General features: G+C 39.0%; 1 protein-coding gene across 1 annotated transcript in view; it reads left to right on the top strand.

Moving 5' to 3' along the window:
- HIP1R (huntingtin interacting protein 1 related) overlaps positions 1–17,567 on the top strand; it is a 36,474-nt gene extending 18,907 nt beyond the window's left edge. Inside the window, exons 9-32 of the mRNA XM_053472246.1 lie at positions 114–171; positions 751–826; positions 1,165–1,305; positions 4,324–4,385; positions 4,472–4,544; positions 5,491–5,674; positions 6,171–6,259; positions 6,896–7,012; positions 7,689–7,790; positions 8,640–8,834; positions 9,009–9,156; positions 9,694–9,780; positions 10,195–10,302; positions 10,448–10,584; positions 10,854–10,964; positions 12,336–12,394; positions 12,730–12,760; positions 13,599–13,661; positions 14,038–14,138; positions 14,319–14,424; positions 15,180–15,303; positions 15,412–15,473; positions 15,928–16,125; positions 16,978–17,567. Of these exons, the coding sequence (XP_053328221.1) occupies positions 114–171; positions 751–826; positions 1,165–1,305; positions 4,324–4,385; positions 4,472–4,544; positions 5,491–5,674; positions 6,171–6,259; positions 6,896–7,012; positions 7,689–7,790; positions 8,640–8,834; positions 9,009–9,156; positions 9,694–9,780; positions 10,195–10,302; positions 10,448–10,584; positions 10,854–10,964; positions 12,336–12,394; positions 12,730–12,760; positions 13,599–13,661; positions 14,038–14,138; positions 14,319–14,424; positions 15,180–15,303; positions 15,412–15,473; positions 15,928–16,125; positions 16,978–17,025 (2,480 nt within the window). The 3' untranslated portion in view covers positions 17,026–17,567. The remainder of the gene's footprint in view (positions 1–113; positions 172–750; positions 827–1,164; positions 1,306–4,323; positions 4,386–4,471; positions 4,545–5,490; positions 5,675–6,170; positions 6,260–6,895; positions 7,013–7,688; positions 7,791–8,639; positions 8,835–9,008; positions 9,157–9,693; positions 9,781–10,194; positions 10,303–10,447; positions 10,585–10,853; positions 10,965–12,335; positions 12,395–12,729; positions 12,761–13,598; positions 13,662–14,037; positions 14,139–14,318; positions 14,425–15,179; positions 15,304–15,411; positions 15,474–15,927; positions 16,126–16,977) is intronic.
- Positions 17,568–18,588: the final 1,021 nt, after the last annotated feature.

The following is an 18,588-nucleotide window of genomic DNA, read 5'->3' as shown; positions in this document are numbered from 1 at the left end:
TTTGCTTGGTTGCTTTGCCCACAATGCTAGTACTCACAAAATAAGCAGTTCTGAAGTCTTGTCTGCCACCGGGCCTTACGTTCTAAATGACAGAATATTCCCTTAAACTCCAGGTCTGCCTGCGGACACCTTGCAGGGACACAGAGACAGATTCCATGAACAGTTTCACAGGTAAACGGTCAGCAGTAGATTTTGTTTGCTACAGAAGTTCTCAAGTCATGCCATATTTTGAAAGAATGAGAAGAGTTGTTGGACCTATTACTATTTTTTTTATTTTTAGTTCTAACAAATCTTTCCAACATGGGAACGGGAAAAAACGTTCCAGTTCTTTGTTTTGTGTTAGTGTGGAATTCAGCCCTCAAGTATTATATGAATGCGGGCTTCACCGTTTCACGTGGTGAAAATAATATCAATTGTAAGCCAGAGCATATATGGCCTGAAGATGATGAAGTTCTAGATAGTATTTTAACTTGAAGGAGTCTGTTTTCTAAGAGGAACTTAAGAACCCCCCTTCATGTTAATCAATACTGTAATTTTTAGTTTATCAAATTCAAACCCGCTGTTTGGATTTGTGAATTATATTATTCTCACTAGAGTAAATGGGCATTGAGAGCCCAAATAACATCATAAATAATAACTTGTTTAATGGCATAGGTACAGTATCAATGTTTGTCCTCATCCTTATTGGGTACCATAATATACATAGCCTAACCAAAATTAATAATTGTTTTGTTATTTTGTACCTTTCAGTCTCAAAACCTTCTTCAAACGAGCTTCTGACATGCTGTATTTCAAGCGACTTATTCAGATCCCCCGTCTTCCTGATGTAAGTCTGCCTTTGGTTGTGTGTGATGGTTCTAATGGGGAGTTGTAATAAATAGACCCCCATGCAGATAATAATGTGTTCTATATTTGTAATTTGCTATAACATACATTCTACCTTTTGGTTACCACTGTACTGCTTGTTCCCGCCTTTTTTGGATTTTTTTCCCCTGTAAATTTCAACTATTTTTCATTACCATGTGCCCATGTTAGTTTTACCTTCGTAAAAAACCTGTTTCTCCAAAATTGCAACTAGTAAATATCCATGAATTCCTAGTATTTTGTTCTTGTTTGTGTCTTTTACTTTCTTTTGTATAGCTTTTCCCTATTTGTCGTTGTTAGGATCCTCCAAACTTTCTGAGAGCATCAGCTCTCGCAGAGCATGTGAAACCCGTGGTAGTCATTTCTAACGAGACTCCTGAAGAGGAGGAACCAGCGGAGCCTCTAATCGAAATCAACATGGCTCAGCCAGTGGAACAACCGGTGAATGGAAACTTTGTTTTATTTATTTAGGTTCCCCAATGGCGTATTTCTGCTCTTATTAACCCCTTAAGGACAATAGGGGTTTTTACTCGTAGTATATTGCGGGACAATGGCTCTTTTAACATTTTTCAGTGTTGCTGTTTAGCTGTGATTTTCTTCTTTCTCATTTCGTGCTCCCACACATTATATACCGTATTTGCTCGATTATAAGACGACCCCGATTATAAGACGACCCCCCAAAATCAAAATATTAATTTAGGAAAAAAACAAAAAGCCTGAATATAAGACTACCCTATAGGGAAAAACTTTTACCAGTAAATATGAATTAATGTAAATTATTTTCATGTTTAATAAAAGCTATGATTGAGAAAAATATATTTTTTAAATTTCCTTTTATTTGCCAACCTGCCCCCCCCAGTTATGCCACTCTGCCCCCAGAAATGCTTTATACCCCCCTATTTGCCACTCTGCCCCATGATATGCCTTATAGCCCTGTATGCCACTCTGGCATATAGGGGGTTAAAAGGCATATCATGGGGCTGAGTGGCATATAGGGGGGTATAAAGCATTTCTGGAGGTATATAGGCATATCATGGGGCTGAGTGGCATATAGGGGGTTAAAATGCATTTCTGGAGGTCCAGAAATGCATTTTAACCCCCTATATGCCACTCAGCCCCATGATATGCCTTTTAACCCAGCATGTACTGGCTGCCTTGGCTTGATAGGAGTGTGATTGCTGTTAGCAGTTTGATATATATATATATATATATCAAACTGCTAACAGCAATCACACTCCTATCAAGCCAAGGCAGCCAGTACATGCTGGAACCTGGGGATGATAGCAGTGGGATTACAGCCTCCATATGCCATGCTACAACCCCCACCCCCCTTACACATCCATGCTATCACACACACACTCACACTCATTCACAAACATTTAAATACTCATTCATTCCATTAATCACACACACTTCACACATACTCAAAAACCCTCCCCCACCCCCTCACCTGAACTGCAGATCTCCCACTCGCAGACTTCTGCAGGGGACCGGCTGTAGCAATTTCTCTGGCCCCGCCCCCAGAGGAGGGAGGGGGGAGATAGAGTTCTGTGAGGACGCTGCAAGCTTCCTGCCCTGCTTCTAACAGAAGAGACGCTGCTCGCGACCGGTAAGCAGCATTTTTTTGGGGTCTGATTAGAAGACGACCCCGATTATAAGACGAGGGGTATTTTTCAGAGCATTTGCTCTGGAAAAAACCTCGTCTTATAATCGAGCAAATACGGTATTGTTTTTTTCAGGACAAACAGGGCTTTCTTTAGATACCATTATTTTTATCATACCATCTAATTTACTATACAAAAAATGATAAAATATGGCGATTTTTTGTTAAAAAATTACTTTCTCTCACTTTTTAAACAAAAAAACTTTTACTCATCTGCAAAAACTAATGATAAAACCTGCTAAATAGATTCGACTATTTGTCCTGAGTTTAGAAATACCCAATGTTTTTATGTTTTTTTTTGCTTTTTTTCTGCACGTTTTGGGGCAATAAGTACAGGTAGCGTTTTGCTATTTCAAAACAATTTTTCCCCAAAGTTAGTCATTCTGCCCCATGTGCCATTTCGGGTATCTTTGAAGCCGGCCAATGCAATTGACCCCATCAAACCATATATATTTAAAAACTAGACACCCCAAGGTATTTGAAATGCTGGTATTTTAACCCTTTCCATGAACTAATTCTACCACTAGCCTTTGTCAAACTTTATGGTAGTAATTTTTTTTTGTATTTTATTCACACACGTTGTACTTCAGATATAAATTTACCGCTCCTGGTATATGTCCCTGTCAAACACCCCCCCAATATGTGTTCAGTAACATCTCCTGAGCACAGTGATACCCCACATGCAGGGGTTTGTTGGGTTATTTGGGAGGCAAAAGGCCACCTTTGTGAGGTGTGTATTTTTTTACATGTAACTATATATATATATATATATATATATTTATATATATATATTTATATATATATATATATATATTTTTTTTTATTTTTTTTTTTTTTTATTTTTTTTTTTTACAATACACTGAGGCTGTGTAGCCCCCTCTGAGGCTACACAACCTCAGTGTATAGTTAAAAAACGTCATTGCCTCAATGAAGAGGCAGGCTGGAATGGGGGGTGAGTGATTGACAGACCAGGTCACTGGTCTGTGGTTTAACCCACCGATCGCCGTGATTCACTGTGAATCACGGGGATCGGGAAGTTGTGAAGCCCCCCCCCCGGAACATTGCAGGCTTGCCTCAATGAAGAGGCAGCCTGGAATGCCCCTCACCCGATTTGCATCGGGTTGGGGGGGGTTGACAGACCAGTGATTTCAGTCACTGGTCTGTTGTTTAACCCACCGATCGCCGTGATTCACTGTGAATCACAGCGATCGGGAGGTTGTGAAGCCCCCCCCCCCCGAGCATTGCAGGCTTGCCTCAATGAAGAGGCAGCCTGGAATGCCCCTCACCCGATTTGCATCGGGTTCGGGGGGGGGGGGGGTTGACAGACCAGTGATTTCAGTCATGCCTCAATGTAGAAGCAGCCTGGAATGCCTCTTACCCGATTTGAATCGGGCTCGGGGGGCGTGTTTAACAGACCGGTGATTTGCATCGCCGGTCTGTTGTTGAAACCGCCGATCTCCGTGAATTGCGGAGATCGTAAGGTTGCAAAAGTTTTTTTTTTTGGTTTGCCTGGATAGCCTCACTTGTGAGGCTTCCAGGAAAACCGCGATGCCGCCGATCGCGGCGAAACCGCCGCGGTAAACGGCAAATAACGTTACCATGTACATGTACGGGCATTGTCGTTATCGCGTTGCACGGCAACCCCGTACATGTACGTGGATTGTCGTTAAGGGGATAACAAAGTTCAAAGGAATTTTTCTATTTGAACAGGGTTTTTTTTAAGGTATGACATTTTGGAAATTGATGTTTTAAGTTTTAACTCCAGATTGTTAAACTTGTTTTTTTTTTATTTTCAGGTTGTAGAAGACCTATTTCAACAAAATTTTGGTCCCCCAAATGGTCTTATGAAAGATGACAAGTAAGAAGAAGGAAAAAAAAAAATACTTGGACCACACCTACAGAGATAATATTGTTAAAAATGATATTGCATTTATTTTGTTTTAGGGATCTTCAGATTGAAAATCTCCAGAAAGAAATAGAACTTCTGCGTGCAGAGCTGGAAAAAATTAAACTAGAGGTAAGAATTTTAGTGTCTTTTAAAAGCAGTGAGTCAAATAATAGATGAAACGAGGTATATGGGCAGTAAATCACCTACATACAAAGTGTATAGGGGAGTCCAAGTACATGGCACCCACATCAAATTCCAAATGACCGTAGCTTTTTACAGGAACCACTGGATTTTTGCATTAATGTCAAAAGGGCTCTATATGGTCCTATATCTTGATAAACCTACATTACTATTATTAATGTTCTGTATTTATTATTTCTGGGAAGAGTGTGAGCATTAAACGGTGCTAGGCATGCTGCTTAGTAACTGGGTAGCTAAAGTAATAGATCAGGGAGCAGCAGTTATGTATTTGCCGCTCTTCCTCATAGAAGACACTTAAATACATTGTAGTGTTTGGGTTTGGATGTTAAAATGGGTGAATAGATAAGATGATGGCTGGGTGGCAAGAAAGAGGAGGTTTAGTTAATGGGGTACCCCAGGGATTAGTATTGGGGTCCATATGCTTTTATTTTGTTTTTTTTTTAATACAATATTACAACATCTTAATGGCAAGGAATGTACTTTTGCAGAAGATAAAAAAAAGATCTGCGACAGGGTAGATGTTCCTGGTGGAACACGCATAATGGCTGGCAAGTGGTTTAAGTAAATTAGAAGAATGGTGAGAGTGTAGCAGCTGTAGTTTAATGTTGATAAATGTAAAATAATGCACTTGGGGTGTAGAAATCCCAAATCAGAATATAGTATTGGGGTACTGTTCTGTCAGCGACTTGGGCATAATTATTTAAGGACTTTAAAGGTACATAGGCAATGCAACAAAGTGTCAGAAAAAGCATGTCATTGATCTCTCAGTGGAAATGTATTATATCCCTGATGCAGGATACACTGAAGAGTCATTCATTTTCAAGCTACCATGATTCCCTGCATGGTCTGATGTGTCGCTGTTCTCTTGTAACAGGCTCAGAAGTACATCATGCAGCTGAAAGGTCAGATTAACACTTTAGAGGCTGAGCTGGAGGAGCAGCGTAAGCAGAAACAGAAGGCCCTAGTGGATAATGAGCAGCTGCGGGATGAGCTGGAGAAACTAAGAAAGCAGAAGCAAGAAACAGACAAGACCCAGGGGCTTTTAGTAGATGCAGAGAGTAAGTTGTTATATTATCGATATAAACATGTAAAGGCCTTTAACATGTGCAATGAAACTAATGCCAAGATGTTTATTAACTGTATTAGTTAATGTGCGTGCCTCACACGATATTCCTGAAAGGGCGTGTTACACGCTGAGGTTTAATTGTCCTCCAGGGATTTCATTAACGACTATCAAAGGGTTACAGGAAGAAGTTAAAATGCAGTCATTAATAAGGTGGTTTGAGCAGCCATGAATATATAGATTATTTTCTTAGATGTTCACACGACAAAATAATTAGCTATAATCTGCTCGTTAAGCAGAAATATGATTGCTTTTTTGTTTCTTAAAACACAGGTGATTGTTAAGATTTTAGTGTTAATTAGTTTAGCCGTGCAAACCTAAAGAAGTTTTTTTTTTTTTTTTTTTTTTTTTTTTTTAGAGAACGTGGTCTCTTTTTGCAGTCCTCCATTTTTAAAACTTAAGTATTACTGATTTGGTTTTCTTGATTGTAGAGAAAGCACAGGCAACAGAATTACGCTACAATAAACTGAAAGAAAAGCACAATGAACTGATAAATGCCCACGCTGCGCTTCTCCGGAAGGTAAGAATCCGCTGTGCGTAAACATTTGCTGTCTGTCGTCTTGAAAAGCTTTTGTGTTTGCTGCCATCGGCCTCTGAAAACGTTTTTTGTTGCGCTATAGAGAGGTTTCAGCTGAAAAAAATATGTAAAATATTTTCGATCTATGATTTAGCAGCCTGGCTGCGCCACTACTTTGTGTCAAGAATGTTATACATTTATTTAGTCGTTTTATCTTTTATTGATGTTTTTCTTTTGTATAGATGTGCTCTTAGCTACAAATTCTGTTTGGTCTGAAGTTGTAAGCAATCTACGTTTCATGCTGTTGTAAACTGATGCCTGTTATCATTTTTTGGGGTAAACGCATCACTGCAACACTTGAGAATCGATTTTTGGGCACTTGTGATTTTGCTAATGTATAAATAATACATATGTTTAACTCACATGGACATTGTGTTTAATTTATGTAGATTTGCATTTTGTGTTTTTGTTTTTTAACCTCCCACCCACAGTGAAACCTAGTGTCTCCAAGTTGTAGTAGAAATTGTGACCTTGAGCACCAGTGCATATCTCCTAACATGTCTGAATGTGATCCATGACTTGTAGTGCTGTATTGCCTTAAAATCATATATTCACCTTATATTGTCTCTTGTGGCGCAGAATGCTGACACAGCCAAACAGTTGACTGTGACGCAGCAAAACCAGGAAGAGGTGGCTCGTATCAAGGAGCAGCTGGCACTTCAGATGGATCAAGTCAAGCGAGAGTCGGAGATGAAGGTTTGTTTCCTATCGTACAGCTCTTGTAGCAGGGCTAGCTGGCGTGGGTGACGTCTCTTCCCCTTCCATTGTGCTGTACTTAGCGGAACCTTGTAATCATTGGATAACGTTTTAACATTAATGTCCTTGGCAAACTTGGTAATGGTTTAAAACTCCATAGAAGATGCAAAATATTATATTTATTACATTTTTGATTAACAAACAAATAGAATTCTTCATACTGCAAAATGGATGTGAGCTTAAGAGATAAATGTATCTGTAACTAGTACCCATACATGCGCACACCTCACATTCAGTTTGGAATTTGGATAATTTTATTAATTTTCCAATGTAGGTTGTTAGTGAATTGCTGCAATATTTATTATGTACAATAAACTTGCATGTTTTCACTGTCTGTATCCATATTGTGAGATCCGTATATAATACATGATGTGATTCTGGTTCAGAGAAAAGTGGTCTTATTACAGCAGTCACTGTTCATTTGACCATTTCATTGTTCATTTCATTGCACTCAAACTCAACACCAGAATCTGTGGTTGTACATAAATATCTCATGGTATGTATAGTTAGTACGCTTTTATCCACCTGACTCTAAACAAGTCTATGTGCGCTTGCAACTAAGATACGTTTGTAACACTTTTTAACACTTGTGTTGTTATTTTATTAATACATACAGTTGGAGGATCAGAGTTTCCAGATTGAACAATTAAAAACTGAAATCGAATCAAAGACACAAGAGCTTGAACAGATCCAACAGTCTCTCAGTAAATCAGAGCAGGTATGTCCTGTTGTACATTGATTTTTTTGGCAAAGATCGCAGCACAAATCAACCTTGAATGTCTTTTATCACCGACTTCCATAATAACGTTTTCACTTATATATGAGAAGGTTAATGTATTTGGCTCCATGTATGGGTGGTAACATTTATATAACACTCTATTCAGGCCAGAGGCTGACATTTCACTGCATAAGAAAATACCGATGTATGTGCTGCAGCTATACAGCAGACGACTGCACAATGCGCGTAGACAACCTCTGCTACTGTTTAGAAGCCCCAGTGGAAGTGGAGGTTGTCTGAGCGCATCCGCCTGAGAGGAGGATTCAGGTCTCCTGCAGTGCTGTGGGGGATCCTCCTCTCTGGCAGCCGGTGAGCGTCTGCGCGATGCGTTCAGACAACCTCTGCTGATGCTGGCTGCTACTTCCGCTGGGGCTTCTATGGTGGAGCACCGGAAGGTCGTGTCATGCCGGAGCTCCGTCATAGAAACCCCGGCAGAAGCGGGAGTTGGCTGCATCGCGCAGATGTCCGCCGGCTGCCAGAGAGGAGGATCCAGGTCCCCTGTAGCGCTGCGGTGGTTCTGGATCCTAGCCCTGCTGTTGAAGAAAAAAAAATCTGCTCGGCGCCTGGAACTGCGTATCTCAGGTGTCGGGGGATACGAACTGCACATCCCTGCGCTAAACCATGATTATATGCCGCACCCCCACTTTAAAGAATTAAATTAGGGCCACTACGGTATGTAGGTTTTATTACTGCATATGTACTTTTTATTCTAAATGTATTTGCATTAAACAAAACAGGAGATCTGTCTTCTGGTGTAATGTATTACATGTCCCTTTTTGTTCTTTGCAGTCTGAAACCCAGCTAAGCTCAAGACTGACCGCACTGGAAGCAGAGAAGGACTCATTGAAAAGTTTGTTGACCTCTAAAGAGTCTGAGCTGTTGTCAGTCAGAAATGTAGCCCAGGAAACAGAAACCTTATTCAATCAAGAACAAGAAAAGAAGGGCAATGAAATACAAGAACTGAATGACAAACTCAACAGAAAGGTAAAGTGCAGATACTTGATACCTATATGTTCATGTAGTCTGCAGTAAGGCTTTTTATATTTTTATGTTTAGATGTTTCTTAGAGTATCTGGAAAACCTGATTAAGCCTGAAGCCTGAGAAATTGTAATATTTCAGAGCTGTGCTAAATTGACCATTTGTTTTTTTGGTGTCAGAGTGCTGAGGAACAGAAACTTAAACAGAAGATGTTAGAAGATCAGTTCCATGTTATTCAGGGAACAGTAAGAGAAGCGGAGAACATAATTCAGGATGCGATGGCGAAACTTGATGATCCTCTGCATATCCGCTGTACCAGTTCTCCTGGTGGGTTCCTCTAAAGCTTTGAAATAAACTACTCACTGGCAGAGTGTGCAGATATTCACCGAGATATGAACCTGCCTAATAGCTCAACTTGTAAAGTAATATTCACAGAATAATATCCACAATCCTACGTCTTCTACTATTGTGCTGTATATGAGAGCTAATAATTTTAAACTGATATACTGCTCCCAGATAGCTGGGACAATATGTAAAGCTATAGGTCTACTAAAACACTGCAAGGAGAGCACAATGCGAGCTGACAATAGGATTTTAATGCTGTCTTCCCAGAGGACCTGCGGGAAATGAAGGGAGATTTGCCTAGGCTATGCCTTTCAGCAAAGGGATGGATTGATATTTGAAAGTGTGTGTATATATATATATATATATGTATATATATATATATATATATATGATTGTTTTGAAAATAACATAAATGGTAAATGGTTTGCTAATTTCAATCATGGGTTTGTGCCCAGCATCACTAATGCTGTTACTTTAGCCGTCCTGCTTTTTTCTTATAGTAGCTTTATTTCTGTACAGATTACCTTGTCAGCAGAGCTCAGACCGCATTAGAATCTACAAACTCTCTTGAAAATGGACATTCTAAATATGTACAAGACCCGACGGGTAAGGTCCTGTGACAGTTCTCCTTCAACAGCAATTATATAGAGTGATAACGGTATAGATGGTGTCTGCTGTTGGAATCTTGTTGCTGGATATTGATTTTTATTATCTATTCAACTGTTTAGACAAACGACTCCCTTGAAATTCCAGATGCATTAGGAAAAATAGAACTTAAAAATGCCAGTTCTTGATAGTTGAGATGATGTGATGGACAGACATGTTGTAGCATTTATTTTTTTCCAGATTGCATAAATCTATTGATTTCAGACAAAAACCACACTAGCTAGCAGAGATCCTTAATTTTTTAGCATGAAATATAAAAAGTGCTTATTTAAATTACTTTTCTTGAATAGGGTACCTTGATTTTCTACCGTCCCCACACTTAGTTAAATTGTAGTAATGTCTCCCTGTCCACAGATGCTTCTGGCTTAGTTGGAGCTCTTGCCCAATTTGCTCACCTAACTGCGGACACCATCGTCAACGGAAGCGCAACCTCTCACCTGGCACCACCAGACCATGGAGACCGTAAGTTAACCCTTTGTCAGTCACTCAGAATTACCTTTATAGACGGGTTAAGCGCTCTCCCATGGTGTACCACCTGACTGGGCTGGGGGGGGTCATTTACTAAATGTTTGATGACATTCGTTGTGTTTAAATGATTACTCTTCAGGGTTAAGTGAGAGCTGCCGGGAATGTGGGAACCACAGTTTGCAATATTTAAATGTCCTGAAGAATAAGCAGTCCATGAGAGGTGCCGATCTGACAGATGTTAGAAGGACATTACAGAATATCCTTGGTCTTGGAGAGGTATAATTTATGCATTGATCAGTTTTGTTTCTGTTTTTTTTAAATGAAAACAATAATGACTTATGAGAAGTAGTCGTACGTTTTGTACCCAATACAAACATTGATGGGCGAGTAAAATCAGGTTTTGCACCTGTTTTAAGCTAGATACTTCTTTTTGGCATCTGACATTGCTATGTTCCTATTACACAAAAAAATCACCTGTACTTTAAATTGAGTTTGTATATTGTAAAACAAGCTTTCCAGTTGAACAGTAACCTTTTCTCCTACAGGAACTGAGGCCGAACAGTTTGGACATCAAACAGGAAGAGTTGGGTGATATGGTTGACAAAGAAATGGCCTCCACTTCTAAGGCTATTGAAGATGCTGTGCGGAGAATAGAGGTGAGATCTAAAGTGTACACGCAGTATTTTCTGATAAAAGGGTAGCACATTGCTATTTAAATCTGTATGACTTTTCTCCATGCTTGTACAACTTTAGAACAACCCTAGTTACTTATACTACTAACCTAGTTAGACCTTCATATATTTGCACTCTGGTGCTGTATTCTTTACCCAAGGCAAAAAATAGCCTAATATGAATGTACATAAAGTACATGTTTTCTAATTTTCAATTTGCGCTGCTTTCAGTCTATGTTTTTGGAACCCTATAATATATATAACAAAATGCATGTCACCACAAAAGTTGTTGGTTGGACAGTTGAAGGTCCAGTCATAGTGGACTTCCTGCTCTATGTTTGGTCTCTGTCAAGTTCGGCATTTGAGGTCCGATGGTGAGATACCTTATTGCCTACGTGCTGGTTTGTTGATGGGGTGTGAGAGAAGAAGCGGTTCTGGGTGTGAGTCGAAGCCAAGACTGCCCTTTCAGGTTTGGCCAGTTTTTTAATGTTTTGCAAAAAGCAGGTGTGTCATGATGAAATACATAGTGGCCAACTCTTGGTGTAGATGACACATGTTCAAGCTGTAATCAGACAATAACGCAAATCCTCTGAAGAATGTAAATGATTACATTACGTTGTTGTTTCAATTTTTAACTGGTTAGTTTATCGTCTTACTATGAATTGTTCCTTATTAAACCCCAAGTTATTCTAAGATAAAGGAGGCACATAAATGGGAAGTGTTAATGTAACAGACTCACATATTTCAACTTATTGATCCAAGGAGGAATCTGACTGCCATTTTGGGGTCAAGAAGGAATTTTTTCCCTGGTTAGTGCAAAATTGGAAAGAGCGAAACTGGGGTTTTTTTTGCCTTCTTTTGGATCAACAAACAAATTAACAGATAGAGGAAAGGCTGAACTTGATGGACGCATGTCTTTTTTTCAGCCTATGTAACTAGGTTCCCAATACCATTTCTGTAGGCTTAAAAGTGTCGCCCCGTGTAGACTGAAGTATTATCTTCAATTGTCTGCAAGATTCATCTCTTCCTTGATTCTTCCTATATTTTGCCTCTGAAGGTGTTATTGGGGCTTCTACACTCTGATTTTACTGGTGAATGGAGCTGTAATCCCATTGTACAGCACTGCGGAATATGATGGTGCTTTATAAAACAATTGGCTGCTGCCAATGTCAAGTGGTGTTTTCCTTGTTTTTTTAATGGATAAACATTTGTTTTGATGATGCTTTGACTGTTTGCTTGGATTTCCCCTCTATATATTATGCCAAGAGGGTACCAACTGCAGGATGATTTATTCGGTAAAGTATTTGCTGTTGCGTATATGAATGCTTCGCTCACGCTTTTGTGTCGGTTTCGCAGGAAATGATGAATCAGGCTCGGAAAGACTGTTCGGGTGTTAAGCTGGAAGTGAATGAGAGGTGAGTTTCATGCACACCGAATCCATGGCTCTGAGCATTGTCCTGTAGTAATATGCATGTCAGGACAAAATAACATTTATCCTGAAACATATTCTGACATCATACTGTGGTTTTCGTTATGATTGTTTGGGAAATAATTTGTGATTCTTTAATTTGTATAAGCAGAGGCTTGGGCATCGTGTAAAACTCTCCATGATTGTGGTCTGAACGAATGGTTGCTTACAGCCTGAAGCAGTAGATTACATTGTACTACCGGCAGCTAGACCATAGTATTATGTTAACTATGTTTGAATATATAACACAAAAAGCATATAACTGATTTTCTATTGAAACAGGATTCTGAACTCTTGCACAGACTTGATGAAGGTAAGTACGCAACAAGTGTGGGTTTTAATTAATATCTATGAACATATAAATGAAATGTTTGATTTTTATTTTCTTCATATAGTGAGAATATGTGAATGTTATAAAGGTAGTGTGTGTAGGTTGGGATTTATGATGGAGAATGTTTTTAGAAATGGACTGAAAGTGTAGGGAGCAGCCAGTACAGGGTGTCAGAGCTAAACATCATGCTTTCACCCCTACAGGAAAATAACCACAGCCCCAGACATCGAACTATATTAGAACAGACATTTTCCTTTAGAAACCATTGACTAATTTTACAAAAAATGCAGAAATTTGTTGTTGTTCTGCAAAACATTTACGTAGTTTGCTTAAGTTAGCTAGGGCTAAAGTAGGTGGCTAGATTAGGCTGGGGTCAGTACAGTATACCGTCGATGAAAGGTAGGGAGATGGCAACAAGAAGTGCCTTTCGGACATCTGTAATTGTGATTGAGATAATGGTTGCCCAGCTTAACATTTATAGACCAATAAATATATTAATTGTTATAGAAATATAGAATTTGCCAATAAGAACCGTTCGGCATATCCAGTCTTTCCGTTATTTCACCTGTAAAGTCTCAAACCTTGATCAGTCCTTTGTCTTGTCTCATGTTCAAAATAGCCATATGCCTACGCCATGCATGTTTAAATCCCCTCACTATATTATCCTGTACCACTTTTGCTAGAAGGTTGTCCCACGTATCTACCACTATCACGCTATATATTTGTTAGCCCCAGTTGTCTATAATGGTTACACTTGTCACTTTCCCTGCTTATATGGATGAGACCTTTCAGGGTGTTAACCTCTCTTTTTCTGTTTCAGGCTATCAGACTTTTGGTCATCACATCTACGGAGTTACAAAAAGAGATTGTGGAGAGCGGAAGAGTACGTTCTAAATTACCTGATACACTTATTTTCTAGAAATACCAAGAAGTGCTATTTAGGTGTCCTATTGTCTGTCTAGTTAAAGGGAACTACCATGCGCAAGCATTAGCATGGAAAATACATACAAAAATATTATTCTTGATTTCACATAATTTGTCTATATATTATGTGTATAAATATCCATTGCTGTGTGTCTTTACACAAGGGTAACCTTGTAGCGTAAAACTATGCCCAATTAATTTTGCATGTATCCATCAAACCTCTTGTATGTGTGTTTGTTTGCTTTTCCCAGCCATTTAACCCGTATATTCTCTAATAGTAATCATTCAACAGCAATTACAATACAATGCAGCGTTTCATGCTTCTCTCTGTGCAGGGGGCAGCAACACCGCAAGAATTCTATGCCAAGAACTCTCGTTGGACAGAAGGGTTGATTTCTGCTTCCAAAGCCGTTGGATGGGGAGCTACCCAGCTTGTGTAATGATCTGTTCTATTTGCATCTGTCATCTGCATTTCATTTGAAATATTCTGCCAGCCTTTTTTCTCTTTCAGTCTGGTGTAGGTTTAAGAACTCTTGGAGAAAGAATAATGCAGTAGCAGTTTAACATCACCATAATGTAAAAATCCCTGCTAAGACGTGTTTTCTATGCTCTTTAGGGAATCTGCGGATAAAGTTGTCCTCCATAAAGGCAAATACGAAGAACTCATTGTTGGTTCGCATGAGATTGCAGCCAGCACGGCACAACTAGTGGCTGCGTCCAAGGTAAAAATCCAGCTTGCTTGTTAAAATGATTTATACAATTAAAAATACAAAATGAAGCTGTGAATATACGTGCCACCGTAGGCATTTCACATGAGGTGCATTTATTTAGCATACACGACAATTTTGCTGTCTTTTTCCCTAATTGTATCACTTTGTCTTCAATTATGTAAAGACAACGGATTGTTTTTGAAATTGCACAAAGCTTAATACAAACGTAATGTCTGTTTGATAAAGTGCACATTCATTCGCTCTGTCACTTTTATAATTCGGTCACATTTTACATCTTCCCTTTTACCTCCTTCCTTATTGCACACTTTTTTTTCTTGTCACACAGAAATTAATCAACACAAGGCCTTCTCTACCTTATTAGGTTCAGCAGAGCTTTGATTGTTTTCCTTTTTGGAAAAAGTGCCTATTTTTAATCATATTATCTCCAGATTGTGGCCTTTAAATGCCAACTTAGCTTTAAATCATTTATTTGTTTTATAATTTCATAGCGCGCAGCCAAAAAAACACTAATGCTTTATTAAATAGAATCAAGTTTCAGGCTGGAGTACTTTTCACATTACTGTCCACCTCTAAACATTATGGTTATATTCAGAGGCTTAAATGGCACAGCTTGGAGAGGTGGGTGGTAATTGATACATCTCAATTAGACATCTCCCAGCCTCTGGTTACAGACCTTGTCATAAACTATGTATCCATATTCATTGTGAAGCATCGTAAGCAAAAACTAAAAATGTTAATTGTTGTAGGTGAAGGCGGATAAGAACAGTAAAAACCTTCCCAAACTGCAGCAGTGCTCTCGGCATGTGAATGAAATGGCTGCTAATGTGGTGGCCTCAACTAAATCAGGAATTGAGCAAATTGAAGATAAAGGTAAGTGCCGTTTTCCCCAAATTTCCATGTCCAGTTATACTCTGTGTATCAGATTAAACCAATAAAAACTGCTGCTGTGCACATTGGTGACCAGATTTCCTCCCCTAGATACCATGGACTTTTCTGGGATGTCTCTGATTAAACTGAAGAAAGAGGAGATGGAAAGCCAGGTAGGAACCACAGGCTGTATGGTGACTTATACAAGGACTGCGTTTCTGTTTTAACTTTGATATGTGATGGATGCAAAGCTTTCTTATTGTACTGACAGGTCTGTGTGTTTATAATTAGAGATGAGGACTGTGTGTATTAGCAGTAAGTGTATCATTTTGGTAAATTTGAGCAGTGTCAATGTGTCAATATAGGAGAGGACCAGTGGCATCCACCATGCTTTCTATGGCTGTCAACATAACTTGACAAATGTGAGAAACAAAATTAGTTACCTTTATTTAAGCAGCCTTTTTAAAACCAAAATCATACCGGCCATCAAGGACACCACCAAATGTGTCTTCTAGTACATACGCTACCTCTTCTGAGAGAGAGTTTGTATAAAAATATGCAACAGAGGTCAAGACATTCACCTGGACAACCATGTTCCCTTATTAAAAAAAATAACTATTTGCTTAGGTTAAAGTCCTGGAGCTGGAGAATATGTTGCAGAATGAGAGGATGCGCTTGGGAGAGCTGAGGAAGAAGCATTATGCCCTGTCTGGGGTGTATGAGGAGGTGGAAGAAGTTAAAGCGGCTCCAGTTCAAAAGCCGGGCATCCTGAAGAAACCCCAGCTGGCGCAGAAACCCACCATCCCACCAAAAGCTGACTACAAGGTAGTTTCTTTGATCCCATTTTGTTTACAATGGACTTAGTTGTGGTCATCTACATCCATAACAAGGGCCACATTTTAGAGGATAGCATGATTATTGTGGGTCATGTTGGTCCTTCATGAATATGATCCCCAATTTTTTTTTATTGCATCCAACGCATTAGTTTCACTCCACTGATGATATAAAATATAGTCTTTGTCGACATCCACAGTACAAACAAACTAGTTGCATAAAATGTTGAAAGATCATAATTTTCTCCAGCAGGCGCTATAGCACTACTCTCCAGGCTACAGTCGTTCTTGGTTTGATAAGATGGTCTTCAAACACTTTTCAATCCTTGCAGTTATTGGTATATTGGTGAGAGAAGGAGGCAATTTACTATTTGGGGATGCACTTACCTTAAGGGGAAAATATCTCCTGTGAACTCCTGAAAATCCATAGCATCAACACGGTAACAATATCCTAAAATGAGCTCCCAGATCCTCATGCTCAGATGATTTAAGGTTGAACAGGTTTACTTGTCTGTATTCAATTGCCCTCTACCCACCTTCCGTAACGGGTGAATATCCTCGGGTATTTGCCCTGCAGATTGAATGCATCTCTGCACGCCAGGCTTCTTCCAAACTAAGACCTCACATCCTAAACTAGTCCCTGCTTGAACACAACATGTTCTTAAATAAATATATTTTGTATCCTCAGTGACTGAAATGTAGTTGTGAAAGTTTACACAATATATATATATATATTTATCTCTCCTTCAGTGCTGATCATTGTCTGTGGTCAAATTATTTTCTTTTCGGACACAAACTACATTCCTGCTAAATTAAATCCAGCCATTGTGTTTATCTTTTTCAGATTGATAAGGAAGATGGTATATACCAAGCAAATTTCATAAACTTTTAACCATCAACTGATGAGTCTTTTTAAAGAAAACCTGTTCTTATACACTGTGCATTCTCCGGATGGCAGCTTAGACAATATGCGCTGATGCTGGCCCTCATTAGCCATTACATCTGTGTTCTATACAGATAGTCCTTCCCCACCTTCACCTCTGCTGATCATATGTAATGTAAAGGAACCTAGATCATTTTATTGAATTTTTGTTTTCATATTTTACTACTTTATTGAAAAATTCAATATGCTGAAGCACGGTTACCAATAACCCTTGCACTAGTAAAACTGTTGGCTGTATACCTCCTTTTAATTCTTTTAATTCATAATTAAAGACCCTGTGAAATTAAATGGCCAAGGCCTACATAAGTTCTAAAGTAATAATTGTAAAACAGAAATTAAAAACGACATAAAACATCCTGTTTTAGGTACAGCGTGGCTCTTTAATCTGTACTTGCTTTTCCTTGCTTAGTTTTGCCACATGGATCACTTTTCACAGCTGCTGACCTTTGGGCTGAATAATGGAGTTGAATCATTAAATATGCCGGCTGTGAGGTTTGCGATTTATTTTTTGCGATATATTCCTGAGTCAGTTTTAATTGTTTTTAATTTAAAAGGCACATTCCATGTTGGCCATAAACAGTTGGGGCTCTCTGAAAGTAATCGCTGTTCTTCCATTTTCAAAAGGGCTTATCGGCTAAACCATGTGTTGGTGAGGGGTTTAAAACGTTCGCATATTGGCTTGGCATAATTCATAGTTACGTTTGTGAATGCTTTTGAATGTAGTTTGCCAACCTCACCATGTATTTTATAAAAAGGGCCAGCTCACCCCTTCTTGCAGGACACCCTCTCTGGGGCTGGTCTTACGCAAAGCTAAGCGTAAGTAAAATAAAATGTGTCGCCTAACCTGTACGCTCACGTGGCATACTGTGTTGGACGACCTGGAAGCCTTCACTGGCTGTAAGACTGACCACCAATATAAAGATCTCTAGACTTGACTTAATGTGTTTGCACATCAGCAGGGTTGGGGGTCTGCAATGAGGGGTGGGAATCAGAGAAATCCTCTTAGCAGCTGGTCTTCCATTGCTAATAAAAATCATTGCAATCACTTCTGATGTTCATAGTCATAAAGATAAAAATATTTAACTATATACTAAAATATTTGTTAATGCCATTTTGTTAAAAGATGTTTGAATTATATGTTTAGTACAAATGAATGATAGGTTCAGATTTTAATCAAGACGTATTTAATAGGTATCTTGTTAAGGAAGGCTGGCACGGTTTAATGCATTAGGCTGTCACACTGGGCAATAATTTAGTGGTTTGTGTAAAATACAATAAATGGAAGCCACCCATTTCAGTAACTCGTCAACTTCATACAACTCGGTGATAAACCCCAATTTTATTGGTAAACGATCTCAGAACAGCTCAGTAGTTTATTAGCTAAAGGTTTATCAAGGATCAGAATTCTTTTTGTTAATTCATTTTAGAGCTTTGCTCCATGCATGCATCCATCCATGTATGTAGTCCTTGTAGCCACAAGATTACCAAGTGTAGGAAGCAGTGTGCAGAACC

Source organism: Spea bombifrons, chromosome 1 (assembly GCF_027358695.1).
Source record: "Spea bombifrons isolate aSpeBom1 chromosome 1, aSpeBom1.2.pri, whole genome shotgun sequence".
Classification (NCBI taxonomy): domain Eukaryota; kingdom Metazoa; phylum Chordata; class Amphibia; order Anura; family Pelobatidae; genus Spea; species Spea bombifrons.
This window is presented reverse-complemented; position numbering and strand designations above follow the sequence as displayed.